Genomic DNA, 16,918 nt, shown 5'->3' on the forward strand with positions numbered 1-16,918 from the left:
AATGGTGGTCACTAGCACCTGCATTAGGATTTTTTTTTTGGAATCTTGTTAGCCCAATATAGTAATGTGACCTTAAATAATGAGACACCTAAAACATTGATAGGCTGGTAGATATTTAGAAAGTAGGTCTATGTTAAGATTCAGTGGGGGAATTTTTTAACCTAATTATATACAAATAAGCATTATATTGCCTTCTGGTCATCTTTGTTAAAGATGTTGGAGCTGGAATAAAGTATTGACTTTTCCAGCCACCGATTGGCTTCAATGGGGATATGAGTTGGTAGATTTTTTTTTTCCCCTGAACTATTTGCTTACAAAAGTTTTTATTAATCTGACTGGATATTATGGTCATGGCTTCTTGTGTCTTATAGCCTGAAGATACTTTAGGGCCAAGAGACCATTTGAAATAATCAGGCATCATTCCCCTAGCCGATAAACTAAAAAGCTAGGAAGGTTATACTTAGTCAATTGGATTATGTTTAATTGTGATTAACTGAGCCCTGAAAATTAATCAAATTTGGTTTCAACCAACAAAATTATGTTTTTATCTACATATGTCACTTATGAAAGAAGAATTTTAAACAAGAAATACCATGGAAACATTTTAAAGTAAAGTAAACCCACTATCTCAAATCATGCGACATAGCTCTGGCCTGCTGGGAAACAGCAGCAGCCAACAGGCCAACCTGACATGTGACAGTCAAGAAGTGGGTGGACTGCCTTAAGGAAGAATGTGGTACAAGACTGAATTCAAAGAGGGCCAGGCGCTATAGAACTTAGAATAATACCTGGCACATAGTAAGTGCTTAACAAATACCTCTATTTTCATTATTATTGTTATGTAGCCATTGCAGCAGCTTGGCAAAAGACTTCCTGAGAGATTGTCAATCTTGCAATGGTCTTTTCAGACACATATACACAAATGAAACCTAACCATAAGTGGCATTTTATAATCCAAAGGATCTCCTCCTCTTTCTTTATCTCTAAACATATGTGTTTGTAAAAATATGATGCCAAAGAATGACCAGTGAGTCTTTATAGTCGAGTATCAGTTATATGTGCATAGATTTATATGTACATATGTGCTCAGAATTAAAACTGAATTCCAGTCATTCAAATTGAAGTTCAACCAACTAAACACATGTATTTTAATAGGCATGTACACTGGACTGTTTGTTATTTTAATTGCTCTGGAATACTTTTTTCTCCTTGGCATTTTTCTTGCAAGGTGAAGCATGTAATAAAGCCCAACTAGGAATTTACACATAGAAGAGTAGAGTAGAAACTGGATATACAATTCTGGTCTCCACATTTCTCTTTAAAGGATTGAGCACATACAAAGGCATTTGCCAGCACTCGAGGAAAAAAAAAACAAAAGGGACATTAGCACAACAAACCCAGAGCCAGTGTGGATAAGAACAGGCAGACAAATGAGTTTTATAGGCAGAGTCAATCATCTACACTCTCAGTTTGGGAATTAAAAATATAGTGAAAATCAGTTTTAAATCTCAAATGAAAAAAGAAAGTGATCTATCAGCTAGATCATTCAATTCTAGCTGGGTTTATGTTTTAAGCCTGTCATCTGGGCCTAATGCCCCCCATTTGGGAAACAAACCTTTCTTTTCTGTTTCATAGTGATACTCTGAGGATGAACTGATTGGTTTCTGCAAACTTACTAAATCTCTTAAGAGAAATTATCAATGAGAGTTTAAGAAAACAGTTTTCACATAATACATGGGTGGACATTTCTTTCCCTGATAGGAGTCTTTGTAATTGATAGTAATTTTTCAAATCTTGCTACAATAATAACTGTGCTATTTAAGGGCTTACTATGTGCCAAGAACTGGGGTGGATGCAAGATAATCAAACCCCATATACGTTTCACAGTCTAAGCAGGGCGGTGAATAGGCACTGAATCCCCATTTTGCACATCCATAGCACAGAGAAGTTGTGACTTACCCAAGTTCACACAAGCAGGTACGTGGTGGAGTCCGGTTTGGAACCCAGGTCCTCTGACTCCCAGGCCCTGGCTCTTTCTACTAGGCCACACTGCTTCTTGAGGCTTCTCTGCAATACCAAACGTTTCCTAAAAACTAAGTGTGATTAAATTTATAGTGATTGTTGATCAATATTTAATTCTCCCCCAAACTTAGGGAATTCTCTATTTTCTCTTCATTTCTTCAGAGATGGTTATTACACATAGTTCTCATTCAAAGGAAAGAGCTCTAAATTTCTATGTACTTCATTTCATCCACTTCTGCCCATTCCAAGAGTTAAAATAATCAGGGCTTTCATAGTGGTTTTTCACTAATTAACAGATTAGAAGTCGATATCCTACAGAAGATAGTGTTGCACTTCTCTGCCTTCCAGCTCCTGAACTTCCACTACAATAATCAAAAGATAAGGAAAAAAAGATGTACAGTAAATAAATTTGTGATACTAACACAACTATTTCATGGATATTTAGTAAACATACTTTCATCTTAAAAATCTCCCTGTGATAAACAGTGTTCAAAATAGTAAATTCATGTGCATAGCATTATTTCAAATCATTGAGTAATTTTTATCTTTTCTAAATGACTAATGATTTGTAATTGTTATGCATTCATCCATGAAAACAGTCAATAATTCTGAAGAAGTTTACATAAATGGAATAATTCTGCATGACAGATTCACTTCACGCCTACCCAGTGCAGATTGCAGATGTGGTTAAAATAGCATAACTCAACTAAAGGAGACGATATAGAATAGTAATCAATGTACTTGTCTTCTTACCAGGCTCAGAATACTAATATCCTCCTACTACTAGAACAGGTATGGTACTGAAATAATTTGAATAACCATAAAAGGAGTAGAAGATATTTTCATGAATGTATACCGATCTTAATGTGTTTCTTTTGTGGCACACTTCATGGGGGCTCCTTGAGACGGAGTCATTATTTCAGCACCGATTCCATTTCTTGACTGGCTGATTTTCATAGCAATATGGATAGAGAAGTTTCCAGCATCTTCCTCACCTGGCCCATCCGATGAGGTTTTGGGTGGGCTGAAAGATAAGGATTCTGAATCAGTGAGGAGACGGTAGTGCTGTAGAGTTGTCATAATGCAATTTCTGGACTTCTTCCTCATTACTAATTCCTTATGTACATATTTTATTTTCCAGTGCACTTTTGCATCATTATACAGTTTTTTCAATAGTATTTGTTATGCGCTTACTATGTGGCAGACACTGCATTAAGCACTTAATGATAATTGGGTTGGGCACAGTCCAAGTCCCACAAGGGGCTCATAGTCTTAATCCGCATTTTATAGATGAGGAAACTGAGGCACAGAGAATTTAAGTGACTTTCTAGGGGTCACACAGCAGACAAGTGGTTTCACCTTCGCGACATCACTAAAATCCGCCCATTCCCCTCCCATCCAAACTTCTGCCACGTGAATCCAAGCACCTATCCTGTCCTGCCTTGATTACTATTTCAGCCTCCTTGCTGACCTCCATGTCTCCTGTCTCCCTCCACTCCAGTACATATTTCATTCTGCTGCCAGATCAATTATCTACAAAAACATTCAGAACATGTTTCCCCACTCCTCAACTCCAATGGTTGTCCATCCACCTCCACATCAAACAAAAGCGCCTCACCATTGGGTTTAAATTGCACAATCACCTTGCCCCCTCCTACCTTACATCTCCTACTATAACTCTCCTACTATAACCCAGCCTACACACTTTGCTCCTCTAATGCTAAATTTCTCACTGTATCTCGGTCACGCCTTTCTTGCTGCCAAATTCTCACCCGTGACCAGCCTCTGGCCTTGAATGCCTTTCCTCCTCAAATGCGACAATTACTCTCTCCCCCTTCAAAGCCTTATGGAAGGCACATCTTCCCCAATAGGCCTTCCTTGACTAAGCCCCCCTTACCTCTTCTCCCTCTCCCTTCTGCGTCACCCTGACTTGCTCCCTTCATTCATCCTCCCTCCGAGAACCACAGCACTTACATATATATCTGTAATTTATTTGTTTATATTAATGTCTGTCTCCCCCCGGGCTGTAAGCTCACTGTGGTCAGGGAATGTATATGGTTACTGTTATATTGTACACTCCCAAGCATTTAATCCAGTGCTCTGCACCCAGTAAGCACTCAATATATACAATTAAATGAATCTTCCAAAAACCTCTGTTCTAAAAGAGGTGCCTGACCTGTAATTGCTGAGCATCAAGAGTGTTTGGTGCTGCTGTCTCACATCTGTTCAGAGCTCCACCATATATGACTTTAAAATGATTCTTTAATTTCTTTGCCTCTGATTCCTCCCCACTTCAACCCTCTTAAAGCAGCTCTCTGGAAATGAATACATATTCCTTTGAGCTCATTGTCCACTATTGCTAGATTGTACTTTCCCAAATGCTTAGTACAGTGCTCTGCACACAGTAAGCGCTCAGTAAATATGACTGAATGAATATATAGACAGTCCTCTGATTTACAACCCAATTGATTCCTGAAAATTTGCCTTCATAAATCGAAATTTAAGTCAGAACGGATTTTATCAAAAGATCAATATTATGGGCAGACGATTGGTGCCCAAACTAAGGTTGGGTATCCTTTTTACCAAATTTTTATCAAAATTACCCCAAATTGTATACTCAGTCAATTGTAGGAGGGTATAGTAGCTACACTGATGTATTTACTTTGTCATAGAGATTCCACAATAGAAGAGCCGACTTTTAGTTCATCAGAAGTAAAATAGACTTGAAGTCCTCCCTGATAACCACCCCCTGGCAATCAGATAACCTCCCCTCTCCCTACCCCACCTTTCAAACTTTGTCCCCATTTCCCCCTCCCCCCTGCCATGGCTGGCTACTTTAAAGTTGTTCATCCTATCTCCATAGCTCCCATGAGCCCCGTTTCACCAACCATGCCTGTGGAGCAAGTGCCGAGAAAGGAGGCTAGTCTTGTGAAATTGAAACTATGTTGTAAATCTGAAGCAGGGTATATATTTAGAAATTTCCCAAGTGCCATTTGTCCCAACTTGAAACTTAACTCAAGGTCTGCTTGAAGAACGATAATTGAAAAGTGGGTGGTTGTTCAGGTTGAATAATATATCTTTCTAAAACTACCTAGGTGTTTTATCTAAAATTTAAGGGGAAATGACCTTTTCATTGTTCAGGTATATGGTTTTTTTAGTTAATGTGAATTGTATAATAACTCTAGAAGCATTCTTGTATTCCTATAAACTAACATGTTTCCAGACCTACTTTAACAATTGGATTTTAGTTTTAATAAAGACACTGTAATATGAATAAGAAATAAATTTTAGTGGCCAGATATGTCTGTCAGAGGGTTTTACTGAATAAATCACACTAGATGGTACTTAGAGACCAGTTAAAGCACGAAATAGCTTCCATTTTCTCAAGCTCTGGTATAGAATGGTACTACAACTGATTCTTTCTTTGTTATAAAAAGGCAGATAAGGAGATAAAGGAACAAATAGGATGGAACACTTGCCTTAGGGGAATAAATCAATCTAATAAAATTTCAACCTTTTCATAAATCCTCTAAGTGATCAGGCAGAAAAAAGTACTGAAAAGGCTTAGGTTTCATCAAATTCTGTACTAGTGGCATATTTAATTCTCCTTGCCGGGAGAAACATTTAGTTCTATCCAAAAACAGTTCTGCCTTTTTGGTCCTCCCAGATGATATTTCTTGCCTATGTGATTGCTCCCTCTATTAGAAGCAGCCAAAATGACTACCGATGTATTCTCGTGGGATGCCTTTTAACTTTGTATCTCAAGGAAGGGAAATCTGGTCAGAAGAAAGACTATATAACAACTGTAAATAATAATTCCTTCTGTCTTCCAAATTATTTTGGGTCTCTAACTGGAATGTTAAACAATCAGTCTTATTGATTGAGTGCTTACTGTGTGCAGAGGACTGTACTTAGCACTTGGGAAAGTACAGTATATCCGAGTTGGTTAGGGAGACACATTCCCTAACCACAATGAGCTTACAGTCTAGAAGGATATAATAGAACCTCTAGGTTCACACGTGAAACTCAACATCCTAATTTCCTTAAAGGGATAGATGCTTTTTAAGCACAGACTAAATTGATGTGACTCTTAAATCTGAAACTTGGACAGTGGTTTTCTTACCCCCAAAATATCTCTACCTACATTCTCCTGGAATCCAGGAAATGTGAGTCTGGAAAATCAGGTTTTTGATTTTGATTTCGATTTGGTTCCCTGGTATTTTCAATTGTAATTGCTTGAAGGTTGCTTGAATGTGGTCTTTCTCTTCCAATCCTATTTGTACTTTAGCGCATACAGCTCTAAAAAATGTTTATACAGCAGCAACAAGTTTCATAGTAACCCCAACTTATTTGATAAATCCTGGCAACCCCGGTCTTTAGACACCCCCACTTGATTAGGTAAAACTAAGCAAACAAACAAAAGCAATGTGGAATCAGTCTCTTCCCTCCGTATGGACTATTTGCTGGAAATAAAGTAGCATCCACTGAGAACTGAATTACTCAGGACATAATAGTACTTGGTAATATCATCAGAATTTGAGTATCAAATGCTGGGGGTAACCATCATCATCATCGGTATTAACAGTGTACTTCTTGTGTTGGATGAATAGAATGAAAGTAGAAGACACAGTTCCTGTGTCTTCGAAGCAGCGGGGCTTAGTGGAATGAGCACAGACTTGGGAGTTGGAGGTCGTGGGTTCTAATCCCGGCTCCTCCACTAGCAGTGAGACTTTGGGCAAGTCACTTAACTTCTCTGTTCCTCGGTTACCTCATTTTTAAAATGGGGATTAAGACTGAGATCCCCATGTGGGACAACCTCAGCATGGCTCAGTGGAAAGAGCCCAGGCTGGGGAGTCAGAGGTCATGGGTTGGAATCCCGGCTCTGCCACTTGTCAGCTGGGTGATTGTGGGCAGGCCACTTCACTTCTCTGTGCCTCAGTTACCTCATTTGTAAAATGGGCATTAAGACTGTGAGCCTCACGTGGGACAACCTGATTGCCCTGTATCTACCCCAGTGCTTAGAACAGTGCTCTGCACATAGTAAGTGCTTAACAAATACCAACATTATTATTAATTATTATTACCTTGTATCTACCCAGTGTTTAGCACAGTGCTTGGCACATAGTAAGTACTTAAATACCATTGTTGTTATTATTATAATTCCTGTCCTTGTGGGGCGTGAGATTTAAAGAAGAAGATAGGCAGATATGGACCGGATACATTCAATGGGAATAAAAGAGGAAGGCATAGCTTTCTTGGTAACAAAGTAAGTAGAAAATGAATGATTAAGTATAATAATAAACATCAGTGTTACGTGTGGCCAAAGGGATGAATCATCCAGGAGGTGGGGATTAGTCAAGGAATGTCTCTGAAAGAAGGTGTCCTTTAGAAGGGCTTTGAAGGTGGGGGAGGATGTGTGACAAAAGGAAGAAGACGGGCACAGTAATAATAGTAATAATTATTATAGTATTTGTTGAGTGCTTACTATGTGCAAAGTATCGTATTAAGCGCTGGGGTAGATACAAGTTAATCTGGTGGTCCCACGTGGGGCTCACAGCCTTAATCCCCATTTTACAGATGAGGTAACTGAGGCACAGAGAAGTTAAGTGTCTTGCCCAAGTTCACACAGCAGACAAGTGGCAGAGCCAGTATTAGAACCCACGTCCTCTGACTCCTAACCCCGTGCTCTTGCCACTAGACCATGCTGCTTCTCTCCACTACCTTTGAGGAGTTTATGATCTCCTCAGGCAAACAATCATTCAACTGAGTAAAAGGTTCTAGCATCTAATGAGCAGAAATTTATACCAAACTACCCTATTTACCTCACAAGGTAATGCAATTTTCAACCATACCTTGCTAACTATGGGTGTATCGTACATACTGGGAAGATCTGTCTCCCCATATCCCATGGGATTGGCCCCATCTAGTTTCAATTCTGATGCTTGGTTTTCCAAATCTATTCTATCTTTCTACATAGGATGCCTTTGAACAGATATATTTCCTGTTGTTTTTATGGAAAAAATACAAATTCTTTTTAGAGTTCAGTACTGCCTTTAGTGAATGGTGAAGCTAATTAAGCAAATTATGTTGTCCCATTCGGTGTAATATAGCTTGGATTATCTTAGTGCCAACATCCCTTTAAAAATTTAGAAAGCACTCACGTAATTGAGCATTCAGGTGCTCATGGGGAATCATGGATACAGTGACCATTATAGCAATATTATGTAAAGATAGCCCCATGGTTCAAGCCATTACAGTTTATGATGGGCCACTAATAAGAGGAGTGATTTTATTAATCCTGTGAAACTGAGGGGAAGACAGATTCATGGAAAAAATATTTGTGGATTATAAACTTTTGGTACTTACCTGCTAAAACGTACACTTCTGCTTTATGCTATTTTATACCAAAATGATCAGTGCAACCCTTTAATCTCTGAAACAACCATATAGCAACAAAAGCAAAAATGTTCCCAATGTAATAAAATATTTTCAGGTACTTCGGTGCCTATTCTACCTTCCTTGCAGCAGAAGCCTTTTAGTATAATAACCACAGAAACAGCCCTTGTTTTATTTAGCAATGGGTTAATAATCAGAATGCTCTGTTGATTTTCTTGGCAACTCAGATCATTTTCTTTTTCCCTGCAGCTCCCTGTTCAAGCAGCACTTTCTTTTGCCATAGCAACATGTGCATCAATAATTCTTTAGTCTGCAATGGTGTTCAAAACTGCGCATACCCGTGGGATGAAAATCACTGTAAAGGTGAGTACACTGTGAAGTCTAACCTTATGTATAAGATTGCTTCTTGCCTTCCATGAAGCAAGTCATTACTTTGTTTATAACTGCATTTGAATTCAGCTACTGTGCAAATCAGAAAAATTGGTACAAATTTCAATTTAAAATGAAAAAAAAATCAGATCTGCGTTACATGGGGTGGCACAAATGAAGGTTACTATCTTGTAGGTAAAATAATCTAGTGTTTTTAATGACATTTAGAAATGAGGAGACTGCACTTAGTGTCTCCATCTACTATAATAATAATAATAATGATAATTATAATGATATTTGTTAAGCACTTACTATATGCCGAGTACTGTTCTAATGGCAAAGTAATTATAAAAGCAGTTATAACTACAATTCTGTCTTTGTAAATCATACAGAAATGATACCGGGGTTCAGACACCATAAAATAATAGTTACTGATGGGTAGAATATTGCAGAATTTTAAAAAACCTATTACAAAGACTACTTTTTCCATTTAATAAAATTATCACCAGAGATTTTTGCTCCTGTGTTCCCTTCACTGGCAAGTGCTTTAGGGAATATACCTGACTTAGAACACTTAAACATGCCACCCCACAATAAGAACATGAAGTGTATGCAGGCCAGTATTAGCGTAAAAGTAATTTTCTCCCAACTAAAAATTTTCACAATTTTTTCCTACAAATAAGTACGTTACATATGAAAATGTGCCATAACATTATACTGCCATCTTGTGTACTTGACATGTAATGCTATCAGATAATCATTTCAAAACGTTTGATCCTCGATATGCCGATCGAGATTCAGCCTGCGCTACCAAGTGGACTGATTCTGTCCTTCTGTACAAGACCTTACCGAGATTGAAAACTGTGGGCAGACTTCAAAAAAAGTCAGTGATTTTCCAGCAAAACACAGATCTTTTTTTTTATAGCAAGGCTCAGGAAAAATTCAGTCAGTGGTAGAAGTAGTAATATTAATTGTCTTATTATCTTCAAAAGTATTGAGTGCTTACTGTATGCAGAGCACTACTCTGTTGGTAGATACGTTCCCGGCCCACAATGAGTAATGTGCTTTGATCTTACAACTTAAATTTGACATATGCTCCCAAACCTAAAGTTTTTTTACAATATGAAGGGAGAGAAAAAATAATTCTGTCATCTATCATCATGTTGTAAGTGTTCAACAAACAAGCAGCATACAAAATGAGACCCAGGAGAACAAATACTTCAGACCAGCAAAGATAATCAGTAAACTGGGAAGGGTTTTCTTTTTTAAGAGTCACTCAGCTTCAGCCACTGGTAAAAGCTAGCAGAAGCATCATCTCCAGCCACTAAATCTTAAATTATTAAGGAATTTTCTATTCAAGACATTGGCTCTTGGGTAGAAAAAAGATTGGACAAAGCAAAAACCTCTAGACTCATTCGTTCATTTAAACTCTACTATTATAAATTCACAGAAACTCCTTCAGAATAGGGATCCTTTGTTTATTCTGTACCTGGCTCATCTTGTTTAATAGTGTTAAAAATGCTCCATATGCCTCATAGGAACCTTGATTTTAATTAGGAAATTATGTCATCTGTGACATATTTAATCCAAGTGCGCTGTCTCTTAGCAGTACTTAACTATATTACCAAATTATTTGGGGCAAGGTTTGCGTAAATAGAACCTGACACAATCAATGTTTTTCCTTCCAGAGAAGAAAAAAGCGGGATTATTCGAACAGATCACAAAAACCCATGGAACAATCATTGGCGTTACATCTGGGATTGTTTTGGTCCTTCTCATAATTTCCATTCTAGTACAAATCAAGCAGCCACGCAAAAAAGTCATGGCTTGCAAAACTGCCTTTAATAAAACTGGCTTCCAAGAAGTGTTTGATCCTCCTCATTATGAACTGTTTTCACTGAGGGACAAAGAGATTTCTGCAGATCTGGCTGATTTGTCAGAGGAACTGGAGAACTACCAGAAAATGCGCCGTTCTTCTACTGCTTCTCGATGTATTCACGACCACCACTGTGGCTCCCAAGCCTCCAGTGTAAAACAAAGCAGGACCAACCTCAGTTCCATGGAACTTCCTTTCCGTAATGATTTTGCACAACCTCAGCCAATGAAAACGTTTAATAGCACCTTCAAAAAGAGTAGCTACACTTTCAAACAATCACATGAGTGCTCTGAGCAGGCCATAGAAGACAGAGTGATGGAAGAGATCCCCTGTGAAATTTACGTGAGGGGACGAGACGATTCTGCACAAGGATCCATGTCCATTGACTTTTAATCTTCTGCCAGAGGTGAAATTCACGCGTGTGCACCTAAATACACAGCACACATGGGCCAAATACTGCCTCCTTTTTCCTTTTGGCTTCATTCCACTTCGTTTATCCCCTCAGAAATACGAGGTACTAGTAACTATTGTAACGGTGAAGTTTTTGCTCTCAGGTGGCCTGGCTAGTTTGAACAACAAACTGAAGGTTTTGCATGGAAGCATTAAGAAGGATAATATCATTTTAGTAGCCATATCAGTAAGTTCTAGTCTTGCATTCTCTCAGCTTTTCAGAACCTTTGTCTCGTCTCTAAATGCCATCTTGTTTTCAAGCTAGTCATTTTAATAGTTCAAATAAATAGGTAAAAGCAATTAATGCACTTACACTTCTTTTGATAAGGACTGTGGGTACAGAATTTGTCGAATTACAGCTTGAGTTACTGTGGTAAGTGCCAATTAAGACCCAAGAGTTATGTTGGATCCATCTGTTTTCTTCTTGACTAATTTCTATACTGCTGCCATTTAATTACTAGTTCCTTAGCCTGTGATTTCTGTGAGATGTAAAATGGTTTATTGCATTTTAATGGTATTTATCATAGTTGTACTATAGCAAAATACTTTAGAACCTTGAGATACATAAGCCTTTACATACCTTAGTTGGAAATTCGGAAAACAAAAATAAAACGGTTCACCTTTTTTTACAATTTCAAACTCTGGCTTGTTCCCAGCGCTTGACCCCACCTATACTCACAGAGCATTTAACTCCCTCTGTTGTACAGATGGTGTTAACATTTTTCTTTTTTAGAAGATCTTTACATTCCTCAATCTGTGTTCCCTTTTTTTTAAAAAAAAGTCCTTGTTCTACATATTTTTTTTCTTCTGGTATTTATTAACCAAGTTTTCTGAGGAAGGAACAGGGAGGTATTGTAATTGTATCTAATTCTAATTGCATCAGATTGCTTTTCCTAAGACTGTCACATTACCTAGCATGGATTTCCATCAGTCACTTTTTCTTTTAACACTGATTTTTGACCTTTCTATGGTAGATAATTTATAAACATGCCCTAAAAACTCCCATTGTATTTTTAAGATTTTTTGATAACGTTTGTAAATGTACATACCCTTTAAGTCAGGATTTGAGATTTGAGGCAAGTTTGTTTCAAGGTTCCCATTAACAGCTTTGTGTGCTAACATGCTGTGACAGCTGTGTATTATAATCAGTTGTAAAGGACTTGAAGATTGTACATTAGATTTTTTAATTCCTTTTTAATATTGTTTAGCTTGTGGGAGCTAATTACTTTTTTACCAAGTGTGACATTTATAGTTCCAAGTTACTGCACGTATCTGGTATTAAAGATGTATGTAAAAAGTTGATTCCCAAATCATGTTATCTGTAGCACTGCTTGGGGCCTGGATCTTGAGGTACTTTCCTGCAGAAAGGTTTTATTTTTCAGAACTAAAATTACAGACATGTCATACTTTTAAAATGTAGAAGAGACTACCACCTTCTATTGTTAATGCCCATTAAAGTTATATGAAATGGGAAATGGGATTTAAAATGACACTTTATCAAGCAGCTTTCCAATAATTTCCATTATGTTTTTGTTTTTCTTTCCTCTGAGGCTGGGATAGAATCTACTATTAAGGGTACTTGTAGATAAGACATACATTTAAAGGTAATTTTTGACACTGATAAGGTGATTTTGAAAGTCAAATTGTAGCTAGTACCCAGAAACTATTTCCATCCATGCACTATACCCATGATGAAGGCTGATACAATTATCTCTATTTCTGAACTCCAAATAGAAAGCCTTGCCTGAGTAAACCAAAATAAGCAGTTAGGATTAGATAGCAGGCCCTTGCAATAGATAAAGACTTACATAAACAGATTTTGGAATATTATAGTAAAGTAGAATCTAGACAAAACAGCTGTGATATATTTCATAAAGCTGAAAGCAGATACAGAAAATAATAACAGCATCTTCTAGGTATAGGATAATAGTCTCATCCTCAAGAGTAACTTTTTAATTAAATTTTTCCTTCTTTAGACTTTGGAGAAACTTGCAACATCCTTTCCTCAGTCATAGTCAGTGGTAGCTATTTGATCTAACACAGATAATGCATATTTAGTTCTGGTAATTGTTAAGGGTTTACTACGTGCCAAGCCCTGCACTAAGTAAGCGCTGGGGTAGATATAAGATGAGCAGACTGGACATTGCTGTCTTGGGGTAACCAAGAGTGAAATATCCCATGGTGAGTGAGTGAAATCAGGCAGACTGAAATCCAGAGTAGGGAGAAATCTTTAGTAGCAAACTACTGGGGAAATATCTACACATTTCCACTCTTTAATATCATTACTGCCTTCCAGTGCCACACCATTAAGCAAAGTTGGAAATAAACATCAATTCTCAAATGCTGCAGAATTTAATTAGAGTACCCATTAAAAGCATGATATTCTTTTGTGCAGAGAATATAAGAATCTGATCCTTTCAGGGAATGAAGGGATTTCCTGCACATAATATGTCATAAAGTAGATGATAAAAAAACCTCTTCACACTGAATGCTTAAGACCCTTTTAGCAGCTTTTATTTCTGCAGTGTCATATTTCATATAATTGTCAGACATTAAAAGAATCTCTGAATCTCCTAAATGTCTGTCTTTGAACATTTCCTTGTTTCTCCTGCTATCAATGAGAAATACGTTTCTTTGTGTCGAGTCATCTGAATTGCCATCTACTGACACAAAGTAGAGAAAAGAGTATTTGTTTTTCAGAGTAATAATTCTGAATCCCAGTAGAGTTGAATCTCTACACTGATGCTTTAAAACAGTGTGCATTAATGTATTTGCTTACTTTTAAATTTTACTTTTGAATGCTAACTTTATATCTCTTCTAGGCCATGACCTCTTTCTATGTATCTTGGTGTTTAGCCTTATTAAAGGCACATGTCCTCAAAGGGGGCTTAGGGAAGGCTAAGGCTTCCCTGACCTAAGCCCTCATTTCTTCTTCTCCCACTCCCTTCTGCATCATCCTTCCACTAGGATTTGCTCCCTTTATTCACCTCACCCTCAGCCCCACAGCATTTCTGTACAGATCAGCTATTTATATTAATGTCTGTCTTCCCCTCTAGACTGCAAGCTCTTTGTGAGTGGAGAATGTCTACCAACACTGTTATATTGTACTCTCCCAACTGTTTAGTTCAGTGCCTGTTTAGTACAGTGCTCTGCACCCAGTAAGCACTCAATAAATGATTGAGGGTTGAGCAGGAGTTTCTAAATATCTGAAGAATTCCATGTACATTTGAATCAATCAGGTTGTATTCTTTAACTGCTCATGTGTTGATACAGGGGTTTTTTTTAAATTGTATTTCACATTTTTCTTACTGAAATCTATCTAAAATCAGGCCATTGTCAGATTTTCTTCAATTCCAGCATTAATGATTTATCAGTAATTTATCAGTGTGGTAAAAGTGGATTAGATGGTTTTGTTCTTGTAATTATTTTTGAAATAAACCCTAGGAAATGAACAGAAAATGTGAACATACTGGAGAATTAAGTGCTGGGATGACCCATTCTCCCTAGATTTCAGAGGGTTTTCTGAGCACTTTGGATCAGGCTGCTTTTATGTTTCTTTTTCTGTAAAATTGGCTTAAATAAATCCATTTTCCTATCCATTTCACATACCACCAGCATTCTGAACTTGTTTCCCTTTATCAGGATCATTGATAATCCAGGATGCAGCTGTTATAAAAAGCTTAATTTTAATTTCTATTGAGTTAAAAGTATAAAACCCAATCCACTAAGAAGCTGAAGACTAGGATGCGTTTCTGTACCCACTTGCCTTTTTTGAAGCGGTGGTTTTGGATCAGAGGAAGGATCCAGATAATGTGTGAGAATCCTTATCAGCTTTAAACTTGACAGCACTTATGATTTTGCACTGGCAATTCATGAGTAAAAAGCTTAGGAAGCTTGCTTGCTGGGTAATCACAGAGCCCTTGACTGATTTCCAAAGCATTTGTCTTTGCTGGAGAGTTTGGGCACAATTTCAGTTTTCCTTCAATCACTAAACACCAAAATAAATTTAAATTTAAATATTAGATGCTAATATGTTAACATACAGGATATCCTTTTTTGTAAGCTACTGTATGAGGCATTCCTTTTGAAAAATACTTTAAATAATTATCCAAAAAGCAAGACCCCAAAGCCATCTTACATCAACTGGGAATACAACTTCCTCCACTGAAGTGGAACAAGGGCCCAGATAATGGAAGCTATATTTGCTTCTGTGGCACAATGTAATTTCAAAGCTACACACTCCTGTCATAGTCCAGATTCCATATTTAAAAGGGAATATGTTGAGTGCTACACCAGCACAGGTCTGCCTTCACAATTTTGCCTGAAAAATGAGAGAAGTGAGCTGAAGTTGTAGATAAAAAGGAGCCAAGAGCTTTCGTTGAGGAGATCTACAAGGATCAGAAAGACCTATCCCAGATGAAAAGGGGAGAAAAAGAGACCATGTTAAAGGAGCGTGGTGCAGTGTGGAAATAAACAGACAAAGGGCAGTTTTCTTTTTTTCAGAATTCCCCTAGGAACGTGACGGATGTTTTAACCTCAGACTCTTACAATCCAAGCCACCACTGTGCCCTCAGAAACATCTACTGTTGCCAGACTGGAGATACAAAAAAAAAAAAATTATCAGGTAATGCTTGTCTCTGAGTGGAATTTGAATTTTTGGCTAATCAATCTGACCTGCATTAGATTGCATTTTGAAATCTGTTATCTATAAAGCCACTTTTCCCTAGATGGCATCATGTTTGAAACAAGATGTTTGCTAATCCCCAATCAAGAAGTATAAAGACTTGAGGGGAGTAAGTCAGATTTTGCTTCCAGGGCTAAAGCGGTACTGTCATTCAGCCAGTGGTTGATGGGACTTATCTACAAGAGAATATAGTTCTGTGTTACACACACAAAACAGAGGGCAGCATTTTAACTCAGTTAATTACTTCCTGCCAATCAAACATAGAGCCTTAAGGCAGTCAAAAATCCCTAGTCATTATGGCTCTTTTGCAAAAAAGATTTGCTAAAAGATCCAAAAGGAAATAAAATTCACAGGGGGACAAGGCAGATTTTTGGAAATGATCTCCATAATAAATTTCTTTTGATGACCCAAATCTTCATGAAGGAAACCTAACCTTTAGAGCCAATTAATTAATGGTATTCATTTAACACTTACTCTGGGCACAGCACTGTACTAAGCATTTTGGAGAGCACAATACACTAGAGTTGATAGACATGCCCACTGATTGATTTTTGAAATGCTGATCTTAATTAGCAAACTCAAGAATAGCTGCTCCATTTGGGGAGATTTCAACTTTCAACTACCTTTTCTCCTAAGGGCCAAGAATGATTAAAACAGTTAATATTATTATTATGGTGATGGTGTTAAGTGCTTCCTGTGTATTACACACTGTTCTAAGTGCTGGGGTAGATATAAATTAATCAGGTTGGACACAGTCCTTGTCCCACATGAGGCTTACAATTTAATTATGAGGCTGAATAGGTATTGAATCCCCATTTAACAGTTGAGAAAACTGAGGCAGAGAAAAATGAAGTGAATTGACCAAGGTCACACAGCAGGCAAGAAGCAGAGCAGGAATTAGAATCCAGGTCCTCTGCCTCCCAAGCCCATGCTCTTTCCACTAGGCCATGCTGCTTCTCAAAGACAGTTTTAGAAATTATACAAAACCTATTTCATCAGAAGATAAGTGCATGATACTCCTGTAACATTATCCCCACAAAACTTAAGTGTTTGGATCCATTTACCACCAGATCTGCCTCAGGGACACCTGAAGTCTGTGCATTTGCCCGTTTTCCATAGTA

General features: G+C 37.6%; 1 protein-coding gene across 1 annotated transcript in view; it reads left to right on the forward strand.

Moving 5' to 3' along the window:
• NETO2 (neuropilin and tolloid like 2) overlaps positions 1-13,691 on the forward strand; it is a 33,803-nt gene extending 20,112 nt beyond the window's left edge. Inside the window, exons 8-9 of the mRNA XM_029075000.2 lie at positions 8,668-8,781; positions 10,476-13,691. Coding sequence (XP_028930833.1) covers positions 8,668-8,781; positions 10,476-11,056 — 695 coding nt within the window. The 3' untranslated portion in view covers positions 11,057-13,691. The remainder of the gene's footprint in view (positions 1-8,667; positions 8,782-10,475) is intronic.
• The last annotated feature ends 3,227 nt before the right edge of the window (positions 13,692-16,918 follow it).

The sequence above is a fragment of the Ornithorhynchus anatinus genome, chromosome 11 (genome assembly GCF_004115215.2).
Source record: "Ornithorhynchus anatinus isolate Pmale09 chromosome 11, mOrnAna1.pri.v4, whole genome shotgun sequence".
Lineage (NCBI taxonomy): Eukaryota > Metazoa > Chordata > Mammalia > Monotremata > Ornithorhynchidae > Ornithorhynchus > Ornithorhynchus anatinus.